General features: G+C 41.4%; 1 protein-coding gene and 1 long non-coding RNA gene across 2 annotated transcripts in view; one reads left to right on the plus strand and one right to left on the minus strand.

Moving 5' to 3' along the window:
- Positions 1–24,764, minus strand: part of LOC132392785 (uncharacterized) — a 127,072-nt gene that overhangs the window by 77,650 nt on the left and 24,658 nt on the right. Inside the window, exons 2-5 of the long non-coding RNA XR_009511651.1 lie at positions 17,265–17,361; positions 11,567–11,636; positions 7,538–7,652; positions 6,274–6,524 (exon numbers count right to left, since the gene is read on the minus strand). This is a non-coding gene — a long non-coding RNA (uncharacterized LOC132392785). The remainder of the gene's footprint in view (positions 1–6,273; positions 6,525–7,537; positions 7,653–11,566; positions 11,637–17,264; positions 17,362–24,764) is intronic.
- Positions 1–24,764, plus strand: part of mpp4b (MAGUK p55 scaffold protein 4b) — a 99,128-nt gene that overhangs the window by 55,060 nt on the left and 19,304 nt on the right. The window contains exons 9-14 of the mRNA XM_059967130.1: positions 8,820–9,016; positions 14,966–15,024; positions 16,445–16,462; positions 16,560–16,598; positions 17,761–17,781; positions 19,728–19,742. Of these exons, the coding sequence (XP_059823113.1) occupies positions 8,820–9,016; positions 14,966–15,024; positions 16,445–16,462; positions 16,560–16,598; positions 17,761–17,781; positions 19,728–19,742 (349 nt within the window). The remainder of the gene's footprint in view (positions 1–8,819; positions 9,017–14,965; positions 15,025–16,444; positions 16,463–16,559; positions 16,599–17,760; positions 17,782–19,727; positions 19,743–24,764) is intronic.

Below are 24,764 nucleotides of genomic sequence, written 5' to 3' on the forward strand. Positions count from 1 at the left end.
ATGGTCACCTCTATCTATGTCCTTGGTAGGTCGTATTAATGTTGTTAAAATGTATGTTCTCCCTAAATTTTTATATTTATTTCAATCTATCCCAATTTTTATTCCTAAAACCTTTTTTGATTCCTTAGACTCTATTATTTTGTCATATCTGTGGAAGAATAAGCATTCTAGAATTGATAAAGTTTATCTTCAAAAATCTAAAAAAGAGGGTGGCATGGCCTTACCTAACTTTTGTTTATATTACTGGGCAGCTAACATATGTTGCACTACCTTTTGGTCTTTTTTTCATAGCCAACCCGAGTGCCCTAATTGGGTGGCAATGGAGTTGAATTCCACTAAAGATATACCTATTTCTGCACTTCTTGGCTCTGCACTCCCTAGTAGTTTGTCTAGACTAATTGTTAATCCTCTTGTCAGACGCACTTTGCGAATATGGGCCCAGTTTAGGAAATTTTATGGTTTTTATGGTTTTTCCCTTTCTAGTCCTATCTTTCATAATCATCTTTTTTTACCTACTATGTATGACTCAACATTCTATGATTGGTATAGGAAGGGCATTAGACATTTTGAAGATCTTTTTATCGATAATCGCTTCGCATCCTTTCGACAGCTCTCTGCTAAGTTCAATCTGCCTAATGCCCATTTTTTTAGATATCTCCAAATTAGACACTTTATTAATCCTTTAATTCCTAACTTCCCTGAAATGCCCGCGAAAAATGTTATGGATTTATATCTTTCTATTAATCCACTGGGTAAAGGTTTAATATCATTTATTCATGATAAATTAGCATTCTTACGGCGTGCCCCTGTGGATAAAATTAGAATGGCTTGGAAGCATGATTTAAATATCTCTTTATCTGATGAGATTTGGGACTCGATTCTCAAATTGGTTAATTCAACCTCTCTTTGTGCTCGCCATTGCCTTTTACAGTTTAAGATTGTTCATAGAGCCCATATGTCCAAATCTAAATTATCTCGATTTTACCCTAATAGTAGTCCTCTTCGTGATAAATGCAAAAGGGGTGAGGCTTCTCTTATTCATATGTACTGGTCCTGTCCTAGTTTAGAGAAATTTTGGAAAGATGTTTTTATAACTTTATCCTGTATTCTGAATCACCACTTAGAGCCTAACCCTTTAATTGCTCTGTTTGGTTTTTTGGGTGAGACAGTCAAACTCAAACGTATATCTAAGTGTCGAATATTATCTTTTGCTTCTTTCCTGGCTAGACGTCTAATCCTCCTTAGATGGAGAGATGTTGCCCTGCCCATGCGTGCTTAATGGCTTAATGGTATTATGTCCTGTTTAGACCTTGAAAAAATTCATTATTCAATTCTTAATTCGGATATAAAGTTTCATAAGGTCTGGGGACCTTTTATTGAGTACTTTAATAACTTTCCTCTTAATTAAGGTTTTTTTTCAGTCCCTTACTTTCAGCTCTTTTTTTTGGTAGTAGGCATTATCATCTTCTGTTTTCAAGTGTATTTACAGTTTGGGAGGTTGAATGTCCTGATTTATATTCTCTATATTTTGTTGTGGTTGGTCTGGAGTTTTTTTTTGTTGTGGGGCTTGGGGAGGATACTAACTTTACATGTCTTCAATTTGGGTGCTTTCTCAATTATCTTTTTTGTATTAAATTATTATTGTATGTTTATTTTGCACTGTATTAATTTTTTATTTTGGTTTGGGGTTTTTATTTGTAGTGTTGTAGAAAATGCATTAAAAAATCAATTAAAAAAAAAGTCTAAACATCCTGTTATACTGGCAAAGGATCTTCATATCTCAGACCTCATTCTGAGGCATGTACATCAAGAGGTGGGACATGGTGGCCGTAACCACATGTTATCCAGGTTGTGCCAAAAATACTGGATTCCCATTGCTGGCAGCTATAAGAAGAATCCTGTCCAAGTGTGTTGCTTGTCGACAGTTGCAACCAGCTCTGAAATGCCAGTGCACGGCAGATCTACCTCTGAACAGGGTCTCTACAGATGAACCTCTGTTTACACGTATAGGAGTGACCTTCTAGAGCAGAAGGAATACAATGAAGTATGGAGTCATATTTACCTGTCTAGTTATATGAGTTGTTCACATTGAAATGTCATCTTCTTTAGACAGACTCCTTTGTTAATGCACTTTAACACTTTATAACAAGACCAGGACAGGTTCATGAACTGCACTCTGTTGGAGCTGAGCGTGAGATGCAAGAAGCCATTAAAAAGTGGAATCATTCACAAATCAGGGATGTCCTTCCAAAAAGATATAAGTGGATTTTTAAACCAGCCCCCCCCCCCCCCGCACTCAGCTGGTTCACATCATGGAGAAACATGGGAGAGATTGATTAGGTCTGTACGAAAGGTCCTCAATTCCACCATGAAGGTACAGAATCTTGATGAAGACAGTTTCCACACAGTCCTTTGTGAAGTAGAGGCAATTATCAATGGTTGTCCAATTGCTAAAGCATCATTCAAACCCAATGATTTGGAAGCACTTGCACCCAACCACCAGTTGCTTCTGAAGCCCTCACCATCCTTACCAGTAGGAGAATTCCAAAAGGAAGACATTTATGCTAATCATAGATGGAAACAGGTCCAATGCAATGTCAGACTTGTTTTGGAAATGGTTCCAATACACAACCTGAAATTCCTACTCTCTACAGACAGCCTCAAAACAGAAGAAACCCCCAAAGAGTCAATGACAGAAAAAATGTAAGAATCCTGGGCCCCCCTTCCACAGACAAGCAGCAGCTAGCTGCAACAACCCTCCCCCTTTTCCCACTTATTCAAGCAGAAACTGGTAATGTGAGTATTATTAAAAGTAAGTTAATACTAATCGGGAAGCTATTGATAACAAGAGGCGGGCTCCGGGGTTGGTGGGGTTTTTCCTTCCACTCTTTTTACTCCCAGTATGCATTGCATATAGTTCCTCCACCCATGCTGCACGAGGTACCTGGAAGCCTCTGTATTGTAAATATCATTTGCCGTCCCAGATAAAGATGTTCTTTTGATCGAGTGGTCTTTTGTAAAGTGGAAGTTACCACATATTTTCGGTGACGAGGTGAACTGGTTTTGTGGATGGGTCGACGCGTTTCGATCAGGAGCTGTGAGCGGACGAGGAGCCTCGCATTCAGATGGTTGTGTTCGGGTCTGTCGGTGAGTTCGCGGAGCGAACTGAGGTGTGGCCGGAGTATGAGGAAAGGTTGGGACACTTTTTCTGTGCTAATGGATAAGAAGCACTCTATTCTCCTGAGTGTGTGTGAGGCAAAGACTTACAAGTTGATAAGGAACTTAGCTATGCCGCGGAAACCGTTAGAAATTCCATATGATGAACTGGTCAAGCTCATGGGGAACCACCATAATCCAAAACCTTCGGAGATAGTCCAATGGTTCAAGTTTCACAACCATGTTTGGAAGCCAGGTCAGTCTGTGGCCGAACTTCGGCAGCTGTCGGAGCATTGCAATTTTGGAGCCATGTTGGATGACATGCTCCATGATAGATTAGTAAGCAGCATTAATAATGATGCCACACAACACCACTTGTTGGGGGAAACCCCACCGTTAACTTTCAAGGAAGCCCTAGAGATTGCCCAAGGCATGGAGATGGCTGCTAATAATGCCAAGGATATCCAGAAAGGGCATGGTGGGGGGGGGGGGGTGGTCACAGTCAGCAGCAGTGCTCCAAGTCAGGAGGGAGACTGGTAAACAGACAAAGCGGGTGGAATGTTTTCAGTGTGGAGGGACGCACTATGCAAATGTTTGCAAATTCAAAGATACTGTCTGCCATGCTTGTAGCAAAAAAGGACATTTAGCTAAAAAATGCAGGAGTTTAAAGGGTAAGGTTAAGCCTGGGCAGGGAAAAGCTCACCAGGCTCAGGCAGCCACACACCACCTAGAAAAAGCAGACGAGGAGGCAGTGTGTGCCTACAACATGTTTGGGGTGGAAATGGATGAGGGACCACCTGAACCATATTATGCCACAGTCACTGTCAAGGGAAAGAACATTAAGTTTGAGATTGGTTCAGGGGTTACTGCATCGGTCATTAGTGAGGAGAACTACAGGAGGACATGGAGGTGTAAATCACAGTCATTGATTTTGATATGTACAGACGATGTAAGAACAGAGCCTCCAGGACCACCAGACAAGCATTTAGAAAGCACTCTAAGTGATTTGACAAAGAAGGTAGAATTTTCTGTGGACGGCGGCCTCCTGGGAATCCATGTGGTGCCCTTTAACTCTACGCTGAGTGGAGGATTCCTTGGGCTGAGTATTCGTGGTATTGAAGAGAACAGTCATTCCAGACAGAAGAACCTGCTCCAGGAGAATGACTGTATCAAAATCAATGACTGTGATTTAACAGACAAGACCTTTGTTCAAGCACAAGAGGTTTTCCGAAATGCTTTGCAATTTCCTGCTGTTGAACTCCAGATAGTTCCAAGTTATAACAAGGAACTCTATGAAAAATATCATTTGTGATATTCACCCCAAGGAACTTAAAGCTTGTGAGTTGAGTAAATGGCGGCGTGACGGCAGCACGCGTAGCCACTCCAGGAATGAATATCTGTTATTTGTAAGTAGGGGCCATGCACAAACCTGATTTGATGGAGATGGACGTGGGAAGCACGGAGGAACATCTGGTGAAACTTCTGACATACCCGTTTCGCTGCCGCTGCTACTGTGCGATCAAGAAATCTCCGGAGAGGAAGGCCCCGAATCCTCGGCTTTGCCTGTTGCTTGGTGGCCGGGGCCGGGGTCAAAGTGCTCAGCAGAGATGGTGCTCGGTGTCGGTGGGCTGGTCGGAGGCTCGAAGTTTTTTGGACGGACTCTGAGTTGGCTGTGGTCGGATGCTTCCAGAGGCTGCATTGGGAAGCTTTGTGGCACTGGAGGTTCATGGCAGGAAGAGTTTTTCTTCCTCCTACCGTCTACGTGGGATGATGGGCTGTCGAGGACTTCGAGACTTTTTACCGTGTCCGTGGTTTGTCCGTATCAAATTACGGCATTGCTTTGCACTGTTGTAACTATATGTTATAATTATGTGGTTTTTGTAAGTTAGTCTTGATCTGTCTTGTGTTTTTTGTGATATCATACTGGAGGAACATTGTATCATTTCTTAATGCATGCATTACTAAATGACAATAAATGAGGACTGAGTGTCCTCACAATCTAAAAAAAAATTGGGTCTATTCTGAGCCACGGTTGTGACGATGATTCAGAAAACCAAAGTTCCTTTTTCAGTGTGTTCCAAGCCAAGTGGCAAACCTGCAGATGCCGTTTATTCCAATAATGCTGAGAATAGCTTGCCATTGATTTCAAAGAAGCTCAGTAGTCCAAAACAGTTAAGGAGCAATGACCACTTAATGCATACCAGGAAAGAATGTCCGCCAGTGACTTTGCCAGATGGAGAGATGCTGGCAGAGGGGGCAGAGTCCCCTGAAGAGGATGGACATTCTCATGCGGACACACAGACCCCTCTCATGTCCCCAACAGTAGATTCACCCAAAACATCCTCACCAGCGGTGCCTGCTGGGTCACCGGGGGTAGTGCGTAGATCACAGCACCCTCACAAACCTCCTGACAGACTGAATCTTTGATTGGATAGTTTTTTTTTTGTTGTTAGATTGAATGTTGAATTTGCCACGTTTTTTTAGGTGTTTTGTATTGGTTACCTGTTGCTAATGATACCACTGTTTTTATTTCCCAGTTCTTCTATATTTGGGGAATGTTGGATTTTAAAGGGGAGAACTGTTGTAATGTGAGTATTATTAAAAGTAAGTTAATACTAATCGGGAAGCTGTTGGTAACAAGAGGCGGGATCTGGAGTTGACGGGGTCTTTACTTCCACTCTTTTTACTCCCAGTATACATTGTATATAATTCCTCCACCCATGCCGCACGAGGTACCTGGAAGCCTCTGTATTGTAAATATCATTTGCCGTCCCAGATAAAGATGCTCTTTTGGCCATAAAATTGTTGAGTGGTCTTTTGTAAAGTGGTAGTTACCACGGAAACCATGAGCTTTCCCACCACCCACAATGCAAGCAACGGCAAAACCCCGAAAGAGTGATCATGGTCTACAGTATATCGAAAACTAACTTCTTCACTCCAACATTTTTGACACTCCAAAGACACTCTCTTGCACTAACAAGGGGCAGGCAGATATTGCTCCTTCCACTGGGGGGAGGGGGGGTCAACAGTCACAATTTCAATGTTACAGCCAGTCTGAAGCTTTGCTTTTTATTTTGAGTTCCCCAACTTGAGAATCGGCAGCAAAGTCTTGCTCACCATTGAGAGAGAGAGAGAACCCTCCAACAGCCACTCTCGCTATCTTCGATGTTCCGGCTCCCGCTACACTTTAATTCTGACATCAGTGAGAATTCATGTCCACAAGGCTGTGAAAGGCCCCAAAGGTGCCCGACTTCAGGCCAGACCTGGACATATTGAAACAGCCAATCGACAAGCTCCAAGAACGGGAACACTGCTGTGCAGAACTGCAGTTTTGAGTGTAGATTAAAAGATCCTCACAGGATCCCAGCCTGAAAAGGAAAATAGAGACATTAGAATAGGAAGAATTTGACTGTTTCGCTGGTGAGCTGGGACAAGTTATTCTCTGGCATCATTTTTGGCTCCACCCACCAAGAGTCAAGGAGTATTTAGCACAGTTACAGGACTGTCAAAAATAGGCAGGTATAAAACACAATTTCCTCCCAGGAGACATTGCATTTATCATTGAAAACACAGCACCTTTGAACTCATGGATCGTGGGAGGAGTCATTCAAGTTTTTCCAGACAGAAGAGGATTGGTGAGGCGGGTGTGAATCAAGCCCAAGACAAGGTGTCTGGACAGACCTATAATCAAGAATTGTCTTCTTCAGGAGACAGAGATTGAGGAGTTACAACTCTAGAAGCTTCATGGCTTTGACTTGATTTAATGACCTGACAGAGAATGGTGGTAAAGATCACGGTGTACTGGGCTAAGTGCTGGTAACCTTCGACCGAGATGAGTGTTCCAAAACTTGACTGGAAGAAGAAATAAGAAAAAGAACATCTGTATAAATGTTAAAATGTTTGTTCTTGAAGATTTCATGTGTCCTATTTTTGTAATATGTAGCTGTAAATATTATAGTATAATAATTAAGGGGCTTGGATGTAGCAGTCATGTATCTATTTTCTGTCAGTTGGAGCCATATATCTACTTCTGACTGCATTGTAGTTTGTGGCGCATTTATTATAGTAATCTGTCATATAGGTTGGGGTGTGGTAAAAGCAAATTAGTATTGCTAAGTATTCATGCTTAGTCAGTTAAACTAGTTGAGGGGGAGTGAGCGAAGAAATGATTTTGTTTTGGTGATCAATAACTGGGATGTTATTGGAACACTAGCTAGATCATAAATTGGAATGTTTTTAGAACATTTGTTATGCTATTTGAATGCTAATATCACTATTAGACTATATTAGAGCGTTATATTGCTTATTTAATTTTGTTAGTTTTTTTATTGCCTCAAGATCATTTGTCTTTGCTGATTTCATAATAAAGGATCAAACGTACCTTTTCCAATTTGGAATTTCATTATTTGGAAGTGCGCCATATTGTGTCGATTACCCTGGCTTAGTCTCTCAGCAGTTTTGGTTTGTTTTCAAGCAACTGCTCAATGGTTAAAATACTATCAAAAAAGACAAACTAATGTTAAATGAAATACAGATCAAATTAGAACTTACCAATACTACTACAGTACCAGATAACTGTGTAATAGTTCCTAATAGTTATCAATGGAAGAATTCATTCAATGTACGCTGCTATGTTCTTTTGATTGACTGTAAATGAAAAAAATCTGCTCAACATCTAGTGCAGATAATGGACTGCCTTTATATAATGCTTTGAATGAATGGTTCTTCCAAATCTTCATTGTAACATCCAAGATGATTGTTGCTATCTTCGAATTCACTACTTGTTGAAGTAGTGAAATCATTTCATTTTCACTCCTGACTTGTGTTACTGATTACTTCTGCTTACTGTCTTACTGATATTTCTCACTATCAGTGACAGAATCATTGCTTTTTGAACACAAACACATGCAACTGGCGCTATTTAAAAACTGTTTACACTGAGCACGCAAGTGTACGTGACTTACACTAGTTAGAAACTGTTCAGCAACAGTCTCCTGTCTCAATAAAGCGGCATAGAATCCCAAATAAATTAATGAATCCCGTCTATTTCCTCAATTAGTTTTTGTTTTTTAAGAGTTTTTCAAATAAGTGGCTGCACAATTAACTGGAATCCACTGTATTCCAAACACTAACTTTTTATCCATTTCAATTTTTCAATGCCCTGCCAGAGATGGTGATCATAGACACATCAACTGCTTTAAATCCCAACATTACAAACTGGAGATTGTTTGTCTAATTGACTGATCAGGTTGTTATCTGTGACTCCATGGAAGAGTTAAAAGCAAGAAGCAGATGGGGAAAATGTTAAGACGAGGCAAGAGGTTATCCCTGAAATTATGATGGAATCTCTATTGAGAGGACACATGCAGTGGATAGTAACTTGGGATAACCTTTCTTCTTATTCAGTACTACTTCTCTCTGCAGCTTCTTAAAATCCCAAACACCATCAGGTGCCCTCGTGACTTCCATTCTTATCCTCTGGCATTTATTTGGATTCCACTTGAATACTACAGTTTTGTCTTGTTTAAAAGTTAGAACAAATATGAATCCATATTTATCCTTCTCATTTGCTGACTGGCTTGCTGTGTATTCTGCTTCTGTTTTAAGGATCTTTTCTCAGCATAATCATCATGGTGTTATTTGGTACTTCTCTCTTCCTGCAGATTTATGTGAGAGCACTGGTGGACTACAGCCCAAGGTACGATTCCTCCATTCCTTGTCCTGAAGCTGGTTTGACCTTCAAAAGAAGAGACATTCTGCAGATTGTTGACCAGAATGATGCGCACTGGTGGCAGGCCCAGAACATCACAACCCTTTCGAGATGCGCAGGTCTAATTCCTTCAAGCAGCTTGCTCAAAAGGTAAAGCAGCTGATTTACAAGAAGTGAATGATGTGGAGTCCTGGAACCAATCTTCTCACTGAAGTATTGCAGGAGCTGGTGGTTTATAAGGCAGGCAATGAACCAAGGACCCATTTGCACTTTCAGGTCATGAATAGATTGCACAGTATTGCTTTCAAGTTACGGTGTCCTGAATAAGATTTATTACCCTATCAATGCCACAAATAAAATATTATCTGTTAAACTGTCATTAGTAGGAACGTTCTGTGTGCAGATTAACTGTATGTTTTCTACAGTAGTTCAGTGTACTTCAGAAGTATTTTAGACAATAGACAATAGATGCAGGAGTAGGCCATTTGGCCCTTTGAGTCAGCACCACCATTCAATGTGATCATGGCTGATCATCCACAATCAGTACCCCGTTCCTGCCTTCTCCCCAAATCCCCTGACTCCGCTATCTTTAAGAGCTCTATCTAACTCTTTCTTGAAAGCATCCAGAGAATTGGCCTCCATTGCCTTCTGAGGCAGAACATTCCATAGATCCACAATTTTGTGTTAGTGAGGCAGTTGGGAACACTCTTTAAGAATTTAGAATATCCCTCTGCCCTCCACTCACCAAACCTTGAATCACATAGTGGTATCAGTTTACTCAATAAATATTAATGTCCATGTCAGCCCAGGACCCAAGGTACCCTGAGGACAAGGAATACACTAACACAAATGCCAATCTTTCTTTATCATTGATGATGACCAGATGGATTGTATGAACTTCACACTGTTGGAAAGGAAGGGCATGTTGGGGCAACTGCACTGCTCATACCTCTGAAGGAAAAACTGCAGATATTGGAAATAATATATTAAACATAAAATATGTGGAGAAAGAACAAGAGTTAATGTTGCAGGTCCATGAACTTTCAGCAGAACTGATGTTAATTCCATTTTTCTTTCCATTATCAGGCTGGGTTGTTTTCAGCATTTTCCATTTTATTGCAAATGCCTAAATTAACATCCTAAACTATTCTATGTAGAAGTAATGACCCAAAAATTAGATGCCAAGGCAAAGGACTGGTGCACCATCAATAACTCTCGGAGACGTGAGTCAAGGTAGGCTTTTATTGGCTGGAAGAAAGCACAAGCAGCAAGCGACCACCACACAACATCCTGGAGACTGGGGGAGGAGCTGTGCCTCCAATCGCCTTTATACCAGGGTCTGTGGGAGGAGCCACAGGAGCTGTCAGCGGTGGGGGGGCGTGTCCAGACAGGTATATGTAGTTCACCACAAGGACATATTAATAAGTGTAGGCTGAGCTTTGCCTAAGGGAGTGTACTTTTAGGAGGGTCTTGAAGGAGAAGAGGAAAGGGGATAGCCAGAGGTACTCTGGGAAGCAGAGTTAGGAAGAAGGTTTCTGTGACTACCTCAAGTATTCCTGATGCTATTCCTTATGTAGTTTCATTGCCAAAACAAGCACTGGTCTGGTTAAGTCCAGCAGAGATGACTAGTCTGCATCTGCAAAGTTCTATGTCAGACCCAGTGCAATGAAATATTTTAACGTTTGTTCCTTTTTCTTTCCTGATTCAGCAGCAAGAGGTATTTGCAAACAAAGGAGGCACTGGACACACACTAAAAAGTTATAGAAAGCTACTCTATTAGAGTTATATCAAAATAAAATGTAGTAAGAAAGAAGAATATGATAAAATAAAGAAGGGAATTATGCTTATCAACCAGACAATGAGTTAATCTATATATCGCCAGAGGGAACCTCAAGTGTCTGACAGTCTTCTCAATGGTCTTCACACTCCGCCTCTTTGCACTGATTGTGACCCAGCCTAAGGCAAGATTCTAACTTGCATGAAGAAGAGACCCACTTTTTATCCTTTCAAAACGGTATTTTTCAGCTTACGTAGTCATCGTACCAGACTGTACCTGTCGATCTGCCTCTCTGCCAGAGGACTTTAGGTTCAGACCCAGTGAATAATTGTCAAACACAGTTTACTTAAAATTACATGCTGTTTATTAATGCAAACACGAAGAAATCTGCAGGTGCTGGAAATTCAAGCAACACACACAAATTAGCAAGCTTGCATCGCTCAGCTGAACTACAGAGGACCTGCTCATAAAGTCTGGGAAAATCTGCATCAAGTGAGCCCCAAGTACTGTCTGGAGCTGCTTGTTAAACATTCGTTATCACATACATACTCTGATTGTTGCTAAGCATCCTTGGTTAATGGCTACACAGCAGCTTTCTCATGTACAAGCACCTCTTTGTTCCCTGCTTCTGTCTCACGGTTAGCAGATTAGTTATGGTGCAGCTTTACTTGCCAAGCTGCAAATGTCAGGTTTTAGTCCTTTTAATTCTACATATAATTCCTCATACCCCCTTATCCCTTGTGATCCTTGACCTAGACACTTATCTGAAAGACAGAGATAGCATGTCTGCAGAAAGACAAGTTCAGCATCAATATCTACGCTCAAGGCTGTGTATCAGTATTCTTGTGCATTCTCAAAACATTTCCGCATTCCAAACTGACACCATTTTGTCTTATAACATCCATTTTGTGTTACACACTTACTTGTATAGCTAGGAAGAATCAAATATTGTTCAATTCCGTCCTCTCCTTCCATGCAGGTGTGGCACATCATCTATTAGATATAAAAGTGTAATATGTAAAACACACTGGACAGACACAGCATAGGTTAGATGCAGAATAAAACTCCCTCTATACACCCAGGGCATTTCTAATACAGGCTAAATGTTGAGTGAAAATCTCTGGATGCTGTTCCATTGATATTCCCAGACAAGTATTTCATGGTTTGGATATAGTAAAGTTCATTCTGCATCATATGTATTTATCTGGAACACTGAGTACACAGGGCTCAGAGCATTGTCAGTGATTCCCCCCCCCCCCCCCCCCCCCATCATTGTGCAGGCCGTACTAAAGCATTGGGAAAAGAAATGTTAGGATGGGATACCGCTTCTTCCCCCAGGCCCTAAGACTACAAATCTCCCTACTGCCACCAGGTCTCATCACTTATGAAGTGCCGGCAGAGTTAGAATGTTTACTTTTTAACTTCTGATGCAAAAGCGTCTTATTATTTGTTCATTTACTTTTGGTGCTTTCCCAGTGTATGTGATGAATACACTCTTCTCGGGCTTCCAGCCGGGTACAAATATCAATTATAACCAACCTTTTGATGAGAAGCTCTGCCATCTTTTATCAGGGATGATGCCTGGGCATGTCTAGTCTGATGGTATTTATACCCCTCTAGTCCATCCCTCCTGATTGATTAGACCTCATCCAATCAAGTTTCTGCTCTCCCACCTTCTTTACAATTGAATTCCAGTTCTTATTTAGAGCAAGACCTTCATCTTTGTTAAAGTTCATTTCTTCTCATTTTATTTCAGTGGCTTCCTTCACCAGGCGGTCCCAAAAGCCATTGGTATGGCACAGTAGTTTTGTGCTTTTGAAGTCAATCCTATGGCCATTGCGAATGTATTGTTCTGCTACCGCCAATTTCTCCTAACGGATACACTTACTGTGCTCCTTGATGTGGGTTTCCATATCCTGTTGAAATGCATTTTTAATTGTTTTGCCTTTCAACAAATCTAAGAGGTAATTCACCTAACAGCTGGTCTTTATGGAAGGAAACCAGAATACCTGGCAAAAACTCTTCCACAGTCAGAACGTGTAAACTTCCACACAAATAGCACCTGGAACTGGAGTACTGTGAGCAGAGTGTTTGATGGCTCTAGGTCTGTACTCACTGGAATTCAGAAGAATGAGGGGGATCTCATTGAAACCTGTCAAACACAAAGTAGATTTGGAGAGGATGCTTCCTATGGTTGGGGAGTTTAAGACCTGAGGACACAACCTCAGAGTAGAGGGACATCCATTTAGAACGGAGCGAAGGAGGAATTTCTTTAGCCAGAGAGTGGTGGATCTGTGGAATTTGTTGTGGAGGCCAAGTCATAGGGTATATTTAAGGCAGAGGTTAAAATATTCTTGATTAGTCAAGGCATGGAAGGATATGGAGAGAAGGCAGGAGATCGGGGCTGAGAGGGAAATGAATCAGCCATGATGAAATGGCGAAGCTGACTCGATGTGCTCAATGGTCTAATCCTGCTCCTGTAACTTATCGTCTTCTGGAATTAGGATGGAATTAAATCCCCAAAATTGTGAGGAAAGCACAAATTGCTGTGCCACCATGTTGCCCAAAGCACAGTCTCTTCATTCTATGTTTCCTAGGTCAAGTGTTGCACTGTATTTAGCACATTGAATCAATTATACTGTTAAGCACTGTAATCAGTACAGCCCATACCCAAATCTTGTCTGTGCAACTTGTTCTCATCATCTCATCCTCTGAGCCGTAGTATCATTCTGGTGCATTTATATGACATCCCTCAGGGCAATAGACAAGTTTTGAGTCATTGTGGTACTCCAAGAGCAAGAGAAATGTGCATTCTTTCCCTTTGTAAAACTGCCCCTTGACGTGTAACATCTTTAATTTTACTTTTTATATTGCTTTCTGCTTTGATCTTCATCTACTGTACTTTTACCTACACCCTTAACTTGTCTATGTCTCTTTGCAACTTCCTGCTCCATTTAAAGTACTTGCTGTTCCTCCTAGCTTAGTGTAACATTTTACTCTCCCCCCTTCCCCCCTCTCTCTTATTCATTTTCCAGTCTGATTACCCTATCATCACGTGCTCATCACCTCCCTCTAGTTCCCTTCCTCCCTCCATTTCTTTCATGGTTCACTGTACTACCCTTTTTATTTAGCCCCTTACCTCTTCCACCTGTCAGCTTTCAGGTTCTTACTTCATCCCCCACTCACACACTTTACCCCTCACCTGGTTTCACTATCACCTGCCAGCTTGTAATCCTACGTCTCCCCTCATTTTCTTATTCTGGCTCCTTTCTCGTCCTGATAAAGGATCTCAGCCCAAAATGTCAGCTCTTTATTCTCCTCCATAGATGCTGTCTGACTTGTTGAGCTCCTCCAGCATTTTGTAAACACAAAACACTCTGCAGATGCTGGGGTCAAAGCAACACATGCTGGAGGAACTCAGCAGGCCGGGCAGCATCCATGGAAATGAGCAGTCAATGTTTTGGGCAGAGACCCTTCGTCAGAACTGAAGAGGAAGGGGGCAGGGGCCCTATAAATAAGGTGGGGAGAGGGTGGGAAGAAAAAGGCTGGTAGGTGCCAGGTGAAAAACCAGTAAGAGGTATGAACACGAACATTGAATTCTCCAACTTCTGGTAATTCCCTCCCCCTCCCTTCCCCATCCCAATTTCACTCTGCCTCTTCCTCCAACTGCCTATCACCTCTCTCATGATTCCACCTTCTTCTACTACCCATAGTGCTTTCCCCTTACATTCCTTCTTCACCTTTCCTGCCTATCCCCTCCCCCACCCCTTGATCTTTCCCCTTACTGGCTTTCCAACTGGTACCTACCAGCCTTCTCCTTCCCAGGAGATTCCTGACCAGATCCTTGAATAACTTAAGAAATGTTGCATTTTAATATCTCATACCAATTTATAATATTAATTTGTTTAAAATCAATCAATCTTAAATTCAACACCTTCTTTGATCTTTAAACTTCATAAAGTTAATTAGTCTCAATTCAAAGTGCTGTCCCTCCAGGATCCCCTGGGATACATCTCATGGGCTCAAAGGCAAAGAGAGCGTAATTAATTCATTCTGCTAATACATTTTCCTCCCCTCTTATACATTACCTCTTTTATGTCTTCTGTCAAACTCGAGACTAATGGCATACTAACTCTCCCGTCTAAGCCCATTCCCAATACCCCTCCCATCCATCTCTCATTCTGGCACTTTCTCTCCCCTGTTGCCCAATGGCAAATAGTTTGCTAGTTGTCAATGAAAGGCTTGTATCAGATGTATCTGCATTGCCCGTTCTAATCTTCCTCTCTACCTGGGTTTTACTTTTTCCTCTTCTGTTTCCTCAGGAAGCAAAGGGAGTTCTGGTGGTCCCACTCCTTCCAAATGCACACTTGCACTAAATCAGGCTGTAAGTAGCATTAACTAGTGCAATGTGCTTCTATTTTTGATGTAAAAGAGAATATTTCAGATTGTCTTCAGACAATGGGTCATAGCTAGGAAGCAGAGATACCTCAACAGCCTTTGCAATAAAACGCATTTCATAGAAGCAGGAAAAAATTGGGCACAAGGCCAAAGAAAGAGAGTTTATATCAAGTAAATAGAAATGTGATCAAATGAGCAGAAAAAATAATCTAAGAAGGTGGAGTTGTTGTACTTGGGGAGAGGATTCAAATTGAAGGGCTCTGATAGTTGAAAGCATTGGAAAGCAGTGATTAGGTTTCTGGTAAATGAGGTGCTTGCTCATGGTGTCTAAGCAAAGAAATAAGAGAGACAAGGTCAGGGAGGATTTAAACACAAGAATAAGGATATTAAGTAAATCAGATTCAGAATACTGTCAGTGATTACTGCCAGTTGGAGATGCTACACTTGCTGTTGTTCGGTTTCCTGGGTACCGGCACTGTACATTATGTGAGGTTGTTACTGTCAGCATGCAGAAACATATGTTATCATGGTATAAGTGTAATACTGTTAGAATGGGGAGATATTAGTGGAATGGTTACTATTAGAGTGTAGAGATGGTTGCTAATTACTATTAACATGGCTACTACAATTAAGGTGAGAGGCTTTTACTGTTAGGCTGTGAAGGTTGTTACTGACTGTGTGCAGAGTGGTTACTGTCAGGGTGTAAGGAGGTTACTGTTCATGTGAGGAGTTGTTACCCTCAGGGTGAGGATGTAAAGGTGGTGACTGGCAGTGTGTGACAATGTTACTGTCAGGCACTGAGAGTTACTGCCAGGGTGTGAGGGGTGGTTATTTTCAGGGAGTAAGAAATAGATACTGTCAGGGTGTGAGGAGTGGTCACTGTCAGTGTGAGGGCTGGTTACTGATAGGGTATGAGAATATTACTGTCAGGCTGTGGGAGATAGTTACTGTCAAAGTGTGAGGGGTGGTTAGTATTAGAGTGAAGATAAATTACTGTCAGTGTGTTAGGGTTTTACTGTCTGAATTGGGGTATAGAGATCATTTCTGTCAGTCAGTGGGATTTTGCTATCTGGGTTTAGTGATATTACTGTTAATGTACAGGCATTACACCTTTGAGCCATGATGTTGTTGACTTCATGGGCACAGTTTGTTGTTCTGGAAACTGTGTAAGGGATTATCCTTGTGTTTACTTATCTTCTGTTGCCCTACTTTGCTGTATTTGTAAATTAACATTTTACAGAAACCTTACACTAATGGTGAAGAGCATGACATAAATTTAGTAACTCCTTCACCTTAAAGCCCAACACAGCCATTAGCTTTGTGTCTTATTACTTACTGTCAGTAAAAGCTGCTGCACTGAATTTAACCTGATTATCTTTTTTCTGCTGACGGGCTTCTTGTAGTGAGTACAGTGGAAGAGGGTGAGTACATCCAACGGCATGCTTAGCTGTTAAGTTCTGCTTGCAGTTTTCACTTTAAAGCCACAACTCACTGGTGTGTCCTTCTTGTGTCTTTTAGAAGAGGACATAGCAATTGATGAGAAATTTGTTGAAACAGGTAATTTTATGATGCTTCTTTAGTATTCCTTTCAGTTGAATTTTTCCATACTTCCTTCAAAGTGTTTCGAGTCTAGCCAATTCCACAGCTGAAGAGGAGTATTTGCCACTTGAGCACTGGAGGGCAGGGTTCGGATTGATAGGCACTAATCTGGGGATGATGGTTCTTTTACAGAGCTTGAACCAGTGTAATACAAAACTGGGTGAGTCAGTCTGTGAAGATGGATAGGGAGAGTTAAAGGGCACAGTGACAGCTGAGTAAGTGGGACTGAGTGACATAGTGAGAAGGTGTGGAGCTATATTCAGCTGTGAAAGGGAAGACACTCCATTTCCCATTTCTGAGTTCTGAGTGAGTAAGAGCAGTGGTTTGGACTCCATTCTTCTAGATTTAGTTTAAACTCTTGTTTAACACCACTCAGTTTTACCTGAAATGAACCTTGACTTTTCCAAATTAATATACACTGTCCTCTTATCTCTTCACATTGTCATGTTCTCATCCCCATTTCTTGCAAGTGTCTTATTAATTATCAGATACTCATTATCATCTGATCTTTCTTAACCTATCTCTGTGTAGTCATTTGTCTGACACCTCACCCCTTCTCTTCACCCTGCTTTAAAAACTAAAAACTCTGCACTCTTCCTCCAGTTCTGAGGAAAGGTCACTCACCATATTTGACTGGTTTCTCTTTCCACAGATGTTGTTTGAATGGCTGAGTTCTTCCTGTATTTCTGTTTTTGTTTCATCTTTACCAATCTTTTAAATTCTGTGGAATAGGACAAGATGTGGTGAGCCTGGTCGATGAGGGATCCACTGCTCACAGGTATATTTTGAGAATGTGAAATGGTGGCAGTTTGTTATTTTAGAAATAATGCCACAAATTGGCAACATCATGCAACTGATCCAAAATGAAAATTCCAGCTCCAAGTGCTACTCAGGACCTTGATGGTGAAATGCTGAAAGATAAATGGGCCTTATATTGGAGAATCAATGATTAAGGCTGAGGGTCAGTAGATTTGTCATGTTTGTAGGTAATCTGCGATTCTATTAGAAATACTGACATGGATTTTCAGGCTACCGGTATCAAAATATCGACCGCTATGGAGATTGCTTTCCATAATATCTCTATGAAGATATGCTAATATTCTCTTCCTTACTTCCACAGATGAAGAAACCTTTGAATCAGGTAGGCAATTCCTTTGTGTTTAATTGCAATGTTAGTGTTCCTGTATCCTGCAACTAGAATGCCTAAAATTTTTCTTGTGAACCATATACCCTTGATTCAGAATGCTTGAGATGCTACAATTTCTGTTCAAAAACAATATCCAGCTTCCCTTCCCCTCCCCACAATCACCCCACTTCACTGTGTCCACATTCCAGTTTTACTGGCTGAGATTTCAATCCTCTGCATCACAAGATGTAGGAATTAAGAAATTTTCTGGAATAAGAGACTGTTGTCCGTTCTTGAATATAGAAAAATGACTTCTCCTGCAGCCTTCCCCATACTCACAGAACATGCCAAGTGACGTCCCCTGCAGCCTTCCCTATACTCTCAGAACATGCCAAGACCTTTCTGGGTGTGCCTTAATTAGCAAGAAGTCGTAATGCAGAGATTACTGCCAATGATGAGGCATTTTGGAAGTGGGTGAATGCTCTCTCCCAGGAAACAAAAGTAAGTAAAATGAAAAGTAAAATGTAAAGAGTGGCTTGCATTGAAGCAGAACCATTCACAAATTATCATTTCCATAGCATTTCATTCCTCTTTTCCAAGGAGAAAAGCACTTCTCTAATTCTTCCACATATGTTCTTTTTCCCTTTGAAACTGAGGTTGAAATTGGGTCTCTATTTAAAATCATGAATGGTGTAGAATAGATAAAGCAGAATGCTTCAGTTGGAGGAAGAGTTGTCCGGTAGGGAAAACACAGTAGGAGTGCCAAAGTAACTAAAATAGAAAAATGTTTTACACAGGGAATAATTAGGGTTTAGAATTCATTTCTGGCATAGTAGTGGAGACAGAATCCATTGTAGTGATTAAAAGGGAGCGGGCAAGTACAACTGCTTGGAAAGAAATTTAGGGCCGCGGTAAAGGGCAAGGGAATGAGATTAGCCAGATTGTTTTTACATAGAGTAGGTTTAGACTTGATGGGCTGAATGGCCTCTTTTTGACCGTAACCATTTTGTGATTCTTTGACAGCACCCACGGGTGTCTGCAGACTTTGCTTGATTCCTTTCGGTTTCTTCTGTGGTGTCAAAATCAAACCTGATGCAGTTAATTACAGAAATGAGAGCTACACGGCTAACTTCAAATTTCAAGAATGCTACTCTGCCTTTACTGTAGAATATTGTCCAATTCTAATGAAAGCCTCAGACAACTATGGATAAACAATTCAATAAGATCTAACTTGAAAAGGAGGTCTCTACCACTGATTAGATGTATTTTACACTAATTGATCACGATTGATGACTGTTCAGTTAACAACTATATTTTAACTATGCATGTGATGTAGGTATTGCTGTATTACTTTCTTGAGCTGAATGGTAATTTCAAAGGGCTTGGCTGTCAAGAGAGGATAGCAGCTTTCTTACCTTAATGTTAGGAAGTTGGAAATTCTTGTTCGTATTTCTAAAATAAATGTTTTCAATCTGAAACCTTAATTCAAATATACAAGAATCATGACTGTTTCAGTCAACCACATCAGACTGTCAGCTCGAAACTGACAGCTTATTTTCATTGCCTTCTTTATTATTCAATGTGATTTGATTAGTTCATCAAAGAATAAAACTGACAGTGAAATGTTTGCATCTTAAGAAGTATATACAACTATTTGCAAAAGGAAAACTGCATTATAAATTGGTCATATGTAAAAGTACTAGAAAGTGAATGAAAATTGGAAAAAAGCATAATATAGTCAAAAGCAGTCTCATCTGCTTTAATCAAACTCAAATGAAATTAGAATCTGTTGCACAGGTTGTTTGTTGAACAATATTTAATGTGTATTATTTAAATCACAAGGCCATGATTAATGCTGAGAACTTTTTGTACGATTACCTAATGGGCAAATGATTGATGAAAAATATATTTAAGAAATTTATTCTTTTTCCTAATTCCCTTTTCTTGTTTGCTTTCTGAAGAGGAACTCAGAGAAGGTAAATCTTCAAAACTCTATGACTTTAATCTTGCCCATCTTTCTACCCTCAGTGATCTGTGTTAGCAGACTGTTAAAACACTATGCATTTAAAGTTTTCATCCTTATTTTCCAATTGTCCCACAGCTGTAACACCCTAATCTTCTCCTCTCCATTTCGACTTTTTCCTCCCTTCTGAACTTGCCTTCACTCTACCACCGGCAGCAAGTCTTTAGCCATCTGAGTCCCACTTTCTGGAATGACATCCTCTGAAAAGGCTTCACTCATCTTGTTGTTAATGCCTCCTTTTTAGCTTGGTATTTGCTTTCCTAATGTCTTGTGTAAAGCTTGGGTGAATTTTAAATTATAGTTGGGTTATGTGATTTTTTTTTGTGTCATAACAGTATCCTGAGGACTTTGGGCAGAGTAATGTTTCATTTTTACATCCACCTCCATTTGTTATTTCACTGCACTTCTGAACTAGAGGTGCCTCGAGCTAAGTTGTCCCAGTACAGTTACAACACCAGCATCATCTGCTCAAGAATGTGGAACTTCCTCCAAGTATGTTCTGTTATCAAACAGCAGGACAAATACAATAAGCCTCGTCAAACACAATAATCGTCAAAAAAATGATGGAAGCTGCCTCTGACAATGCCTCCAAGTTGTACTTGCTACTAATAACCAATTGGGTTTTGCAAGAAGCATTTTGGATCATTACAGCCTTGGTCCAATCATGGATCAAAGAGTTGAATTCCAGAGGTGTAGCAATAGAGACTACCCTTGACATTTAGTCAAGTGGAAGAAGGAAACAAAAATCAGGCAGGGCTCTTAAGAATTATAAGGTAGCCAGGAAGGAGCTTAAGAAGGGACTTAGGAGAGCTCGAAGGGGGGGCATGAAAAGGTCTTGGTAAGTACAATTAACAAAAACCCCAAGGCATTCTGCACATATGTGAAGAAAAGGATGACTGGAGTGAGGGTAGGACTCTCAGAGATAGTGAGAAACGTAGAGGGAGAGGAGGCCTGGGAGGCACTTAATAAATACTTTGATTCAGTATTCACCAAGGAGAGAGACTTTATTGAATGTGATTTAGCACAGAACAGGTAAATGTGTTGGAGCATGTTGAAGTTAGGAAACAAAGAGTGTTACAGCTTTTGAAGAACATGGATAAGTCCAGAGGCTGGATCGGATATATCACAGGCCACTACAGGAAGCAAGGAGAGGGTTTGCTAGGGCATTGACAATGACCTTTGCGTCCTCCCTGGCCACAGGAGTGGTATTGGAGAACTGGAGAATGGCAAATGTTGTTCTGTTATTCAAGAAAGGTAATAGGGATAATCCTGGGAATTATAGGCCAGTAAGGCTTATTTCAATGATAGGCAAACTATTAGAGAGGATTCATAAGGACAAGATTTGTGAGCTTTTGGAGAATCACAGATTTATTATGATCTGCTCCAATTTGCCTACCATCACAACAGTTCAACAGCAGAAGCCAGTTGATTGCCTCTTCCTTCAGCTCTGGAACACCTGGACAGCGAAGATGTATATGTCAGGGTGCACTTTACTGGCTACGGCTCAGCAAACACTATTATCCCCCTCAAAACTCATCACTAAATGCCAGTACTGGGCCCTGGTACCTCTTTGTGCAAATGGATGCTCAATTTGCTCGGTGGAGGTTGGTATGGATTGGCAACATCTCTTCCACACTAGCTATCAACACAGATGTACCACAGGGCTCAGACCCTGCTGTACTCACTTCATATCTATAATTGTGTGGCTAAGTACAGCTTCAATGCCGCAGTATATTTAGTTTACTGATGACACCACTGTTGTTGGCTGAATTAAAGGTGATGATGACAAATCGGTATCCAGGAGGGAGATTGAAAATATGTCTGAGTGGTGCCACAACAACCATTCAGTCAAACTGAGCAAAACCAAGAGCTGATTATCAATTAAAAGAGGAAGAAGCCAGAGATCCATGAGCTAGTCTACAACACCATCACACTGAGCATGGGGCCCCCTCTGGGCTGTGTGCTCAGTCCACTGCTGTTCACTCTGCTGACCCACGACTATGCTGCAACACACAACTCGAACCACGTCATCAAGTTCGCTGACAACACGACCATGGTGGGTCTCATCAGTAAGAACAACGAGTCAGCTTACAGAGAGGAGGTGCAGTGGCTAATAGACTGGTGCAGAGCCAACAATCTGTCTCTGAATGTGAACAAAAGAGATGGTTGTTGACTTCAGGAGGGCACAGAGCGACCACTCCCCGCTGAACATCAACGGTTCCTCGGTAGAGATTGTTAAGAGCACCAAATTTCTTGGTGTTCATCTGGCGGAGAATCTCACCTGGTCCCTCAACACCAGCTCCAAAGCAAAGAAAGCCCAGCATCTCTACTTTCTGCGAAGGCTGAGGCAAGTCCATCTCCCACCCCCCCATCCTCATCACATTTTACAGAGATTGTATTGAGAACATCCTGAGCAGCTGCATCACTGCCTGGTTCGGAAATTGCACCATCTCAGATCGCAAGACCCTGCAGCTTATAGTGAGGCCAGCTGAGAAGATCATCGGGGTCTCTCTTCCTGCCATCACGGACATTTACACTACACACTGTATCCGCAAAGGAAACAGCATAATGAAGGACCCCATGCACCCCTCATACAAACTCTTTTCCCTCCTGCCATCTGGAAAAAAGGCTCTGAAGCATTCGGGCTCTCACGACCAAACAATGTAACAGTTTGTTCCCCAAGCTATCAGACTCCTCAATACCCAGAGCCTGGACTGACACCTTACTGCCCTATAGTCCTGTTTATTATTTATTGTAATGCCTGCACTGTTTTGTGCACCTTATGTAGTCCTGGGTAGGTCTGTAGTCTGGTGTAGTTTTTTTTTCTCCCAGTGTTGTTTTTTACGTAGTTCAGTCTAGTTTTTCTACTGTGTCATATACCACCATGGTCCTGAAAAACGTTGTCTCATTTTTACTATGCACTGTACCAGCAGTTATGGTCGAAATGACAATAAAAGTGACTCGACTTGACTTGACTAGAATTTCTTTAGAGAACAGAAGTGGAAAGGGTCAGTAGATTTAAATTCCTAAATATTGACATATCAGAGGATCTGCCTTAGGACTAGCATGTAAATGTCATTATAAAGAAGGCACGACCGTGCCTCTACTTCCTTTTGAAGTTTGCATCGATTTGACATGTCACCAAAAACTTTGACATAACTTCTACAGACACAGTGGAGGGTATCCTAACTGGCCTGGTATGAAAGTACTGGCAAGACTGACTGGCAGAGGGGGTGGGGTGGTTCTGTTGGTGAGGAATGATATTCAGTCCCTTGCGGGGGGGGGGGGACATAGAATCTGGGGATGTAGAGTCAGTATGGATAGAACTGAGAAATCCTAAGGGTAGATAGACCCTAATGGGAGTTATCTACAGGCCCCCAAACAGCAGTCTGGATCTAGGGTGTCAGTTGAATGAAGAGTTAAAATTGGCATGTCGCAAAGGTAATGATACAGTTGTCATGGGGGATTTCAACATGCAGGTAGACTGGGAGAATCAGAATGGTACTGGACCCCAAGAAAGGGAATTTGTGGAGTGCCTCCGAGATGGATTCTTAGAACAGCTTGTACTGGAGCCTACCAGGGAGAAGGCAATTCTAGATTTAGTGTTGTGCAATGAACCAGATTTGAATAGGGACCTCGAGGCAAAGGAACCATTAGGAGGTAGTGACCATAATATGATATGTTTTAACCTACAATTTGAGAAGGAGAAGGGAAAATTGGATCTGTCAGTATTACAGTTGAACAAAGGGAATTATGGAGCTATGTGGGAGGAGCTGGCCAAAGTTCAATGGAACAATACCCTAGCAGGGAAGACAGTGGAACAAAAATAGCAGGTATTTCTGGGAATAATGCAGAAGGTGCAGGATCAGTTCATTCCAAAGAGGAAGAAAGATCCTAAGGGGAGTAAGGGGCAGCCGTGGCTGACGAGGGTAGTAAAGGGCAGTATAAGAATAAAAGAGAAGAAGTATAACATAGCAAAGATGAGCGGGAAACTGGAGGACTGGGAAGATTTTAAAGAGCAACAGAAGATAACAAAAAAGGCATTACGCCAAGAAAAAATGAGGTACGAAGGTAAACTAGCCAAGAATATAAAGGAGGATAGTAAAAGCTTCTTTAGGTATGTGAATAGCAAAAAAATAGTTAAGACCAAAATTGGGCCATTGAAGACAGAAACGGGTGATTTTTTTATGGGGAACAAGGAAATAACAGATGAGTTGAACAGGTACTTTGGATCTGTCTTCACTAGGGAAGACACAAACAATCTCCCAGATGTAATAGTAGCCAAAGGAACTAGGGTAAAGGATGAACTGAAGGAAATTTATATTAGGCAAGAAACGGCATTGGATAGACTTTTGAGTCTGAAGGCTGATAAGTCCCCGGGACCTGATGGTTTGCATCCCAGGGTACTTAAAGAGGTGGCTCTAGTAATCGTGGACACATTGGTAATCATTTTCCAATGTTCTATAGATTCAGGAACAGTTCCTGCTGATTGGAGGGTGGCTAATGTTGTCCCACTTTTCAAGAAAGGAGGAAGAGAGAAAACAGGGAATTATAGACCGGTTAGCCAGACATCAGTGGTGGGAAAGATGCTGGAGTCAATTATAAAAGAGGAAATTACGACACATTTGGATAGCAGTAGAAGGATCAGTCTGAGTCAGCATGGATTTATGAAGGGAAAATCATGCTTGACTAATCTTCTGGAGTTTTTTGAGGATGTAACTATGAAAATGGACAAGGGAGAGCCAGTGGATGTAGAGTACCTGGACTTCCAGAAAGCTTTTGATAAAGTCCCACATAGGAGATTAGTGGGCAAAATTAGGGCACGTGGTATTGGGGGCAGAGTACTGACATGGATTGAAAATTGGCTGACTGACAGGAAACAAAGAGTAGTGATTAACGGGTCCCTTTTGGAATGGCAGGCTGTGACCAACGGGGTACTGCAAGGTTCGGTGCTGGGACTGTAGCTGTTTACAAT

This window comes from Hypanus sabinus, chromosome 4, assembly GCF_030144855.1.
Source record: "Hypanus sabinus isolate sHypSab1 chromosome 4, sHypSab1.hap1, whole genome shotgun sequence".
NCBI lineage: Eukaryota > Metazoa > Chordata > Chondrichthyes > Myliobatiformes > Dasyatidae > Hypanus > Hypanus sabinus.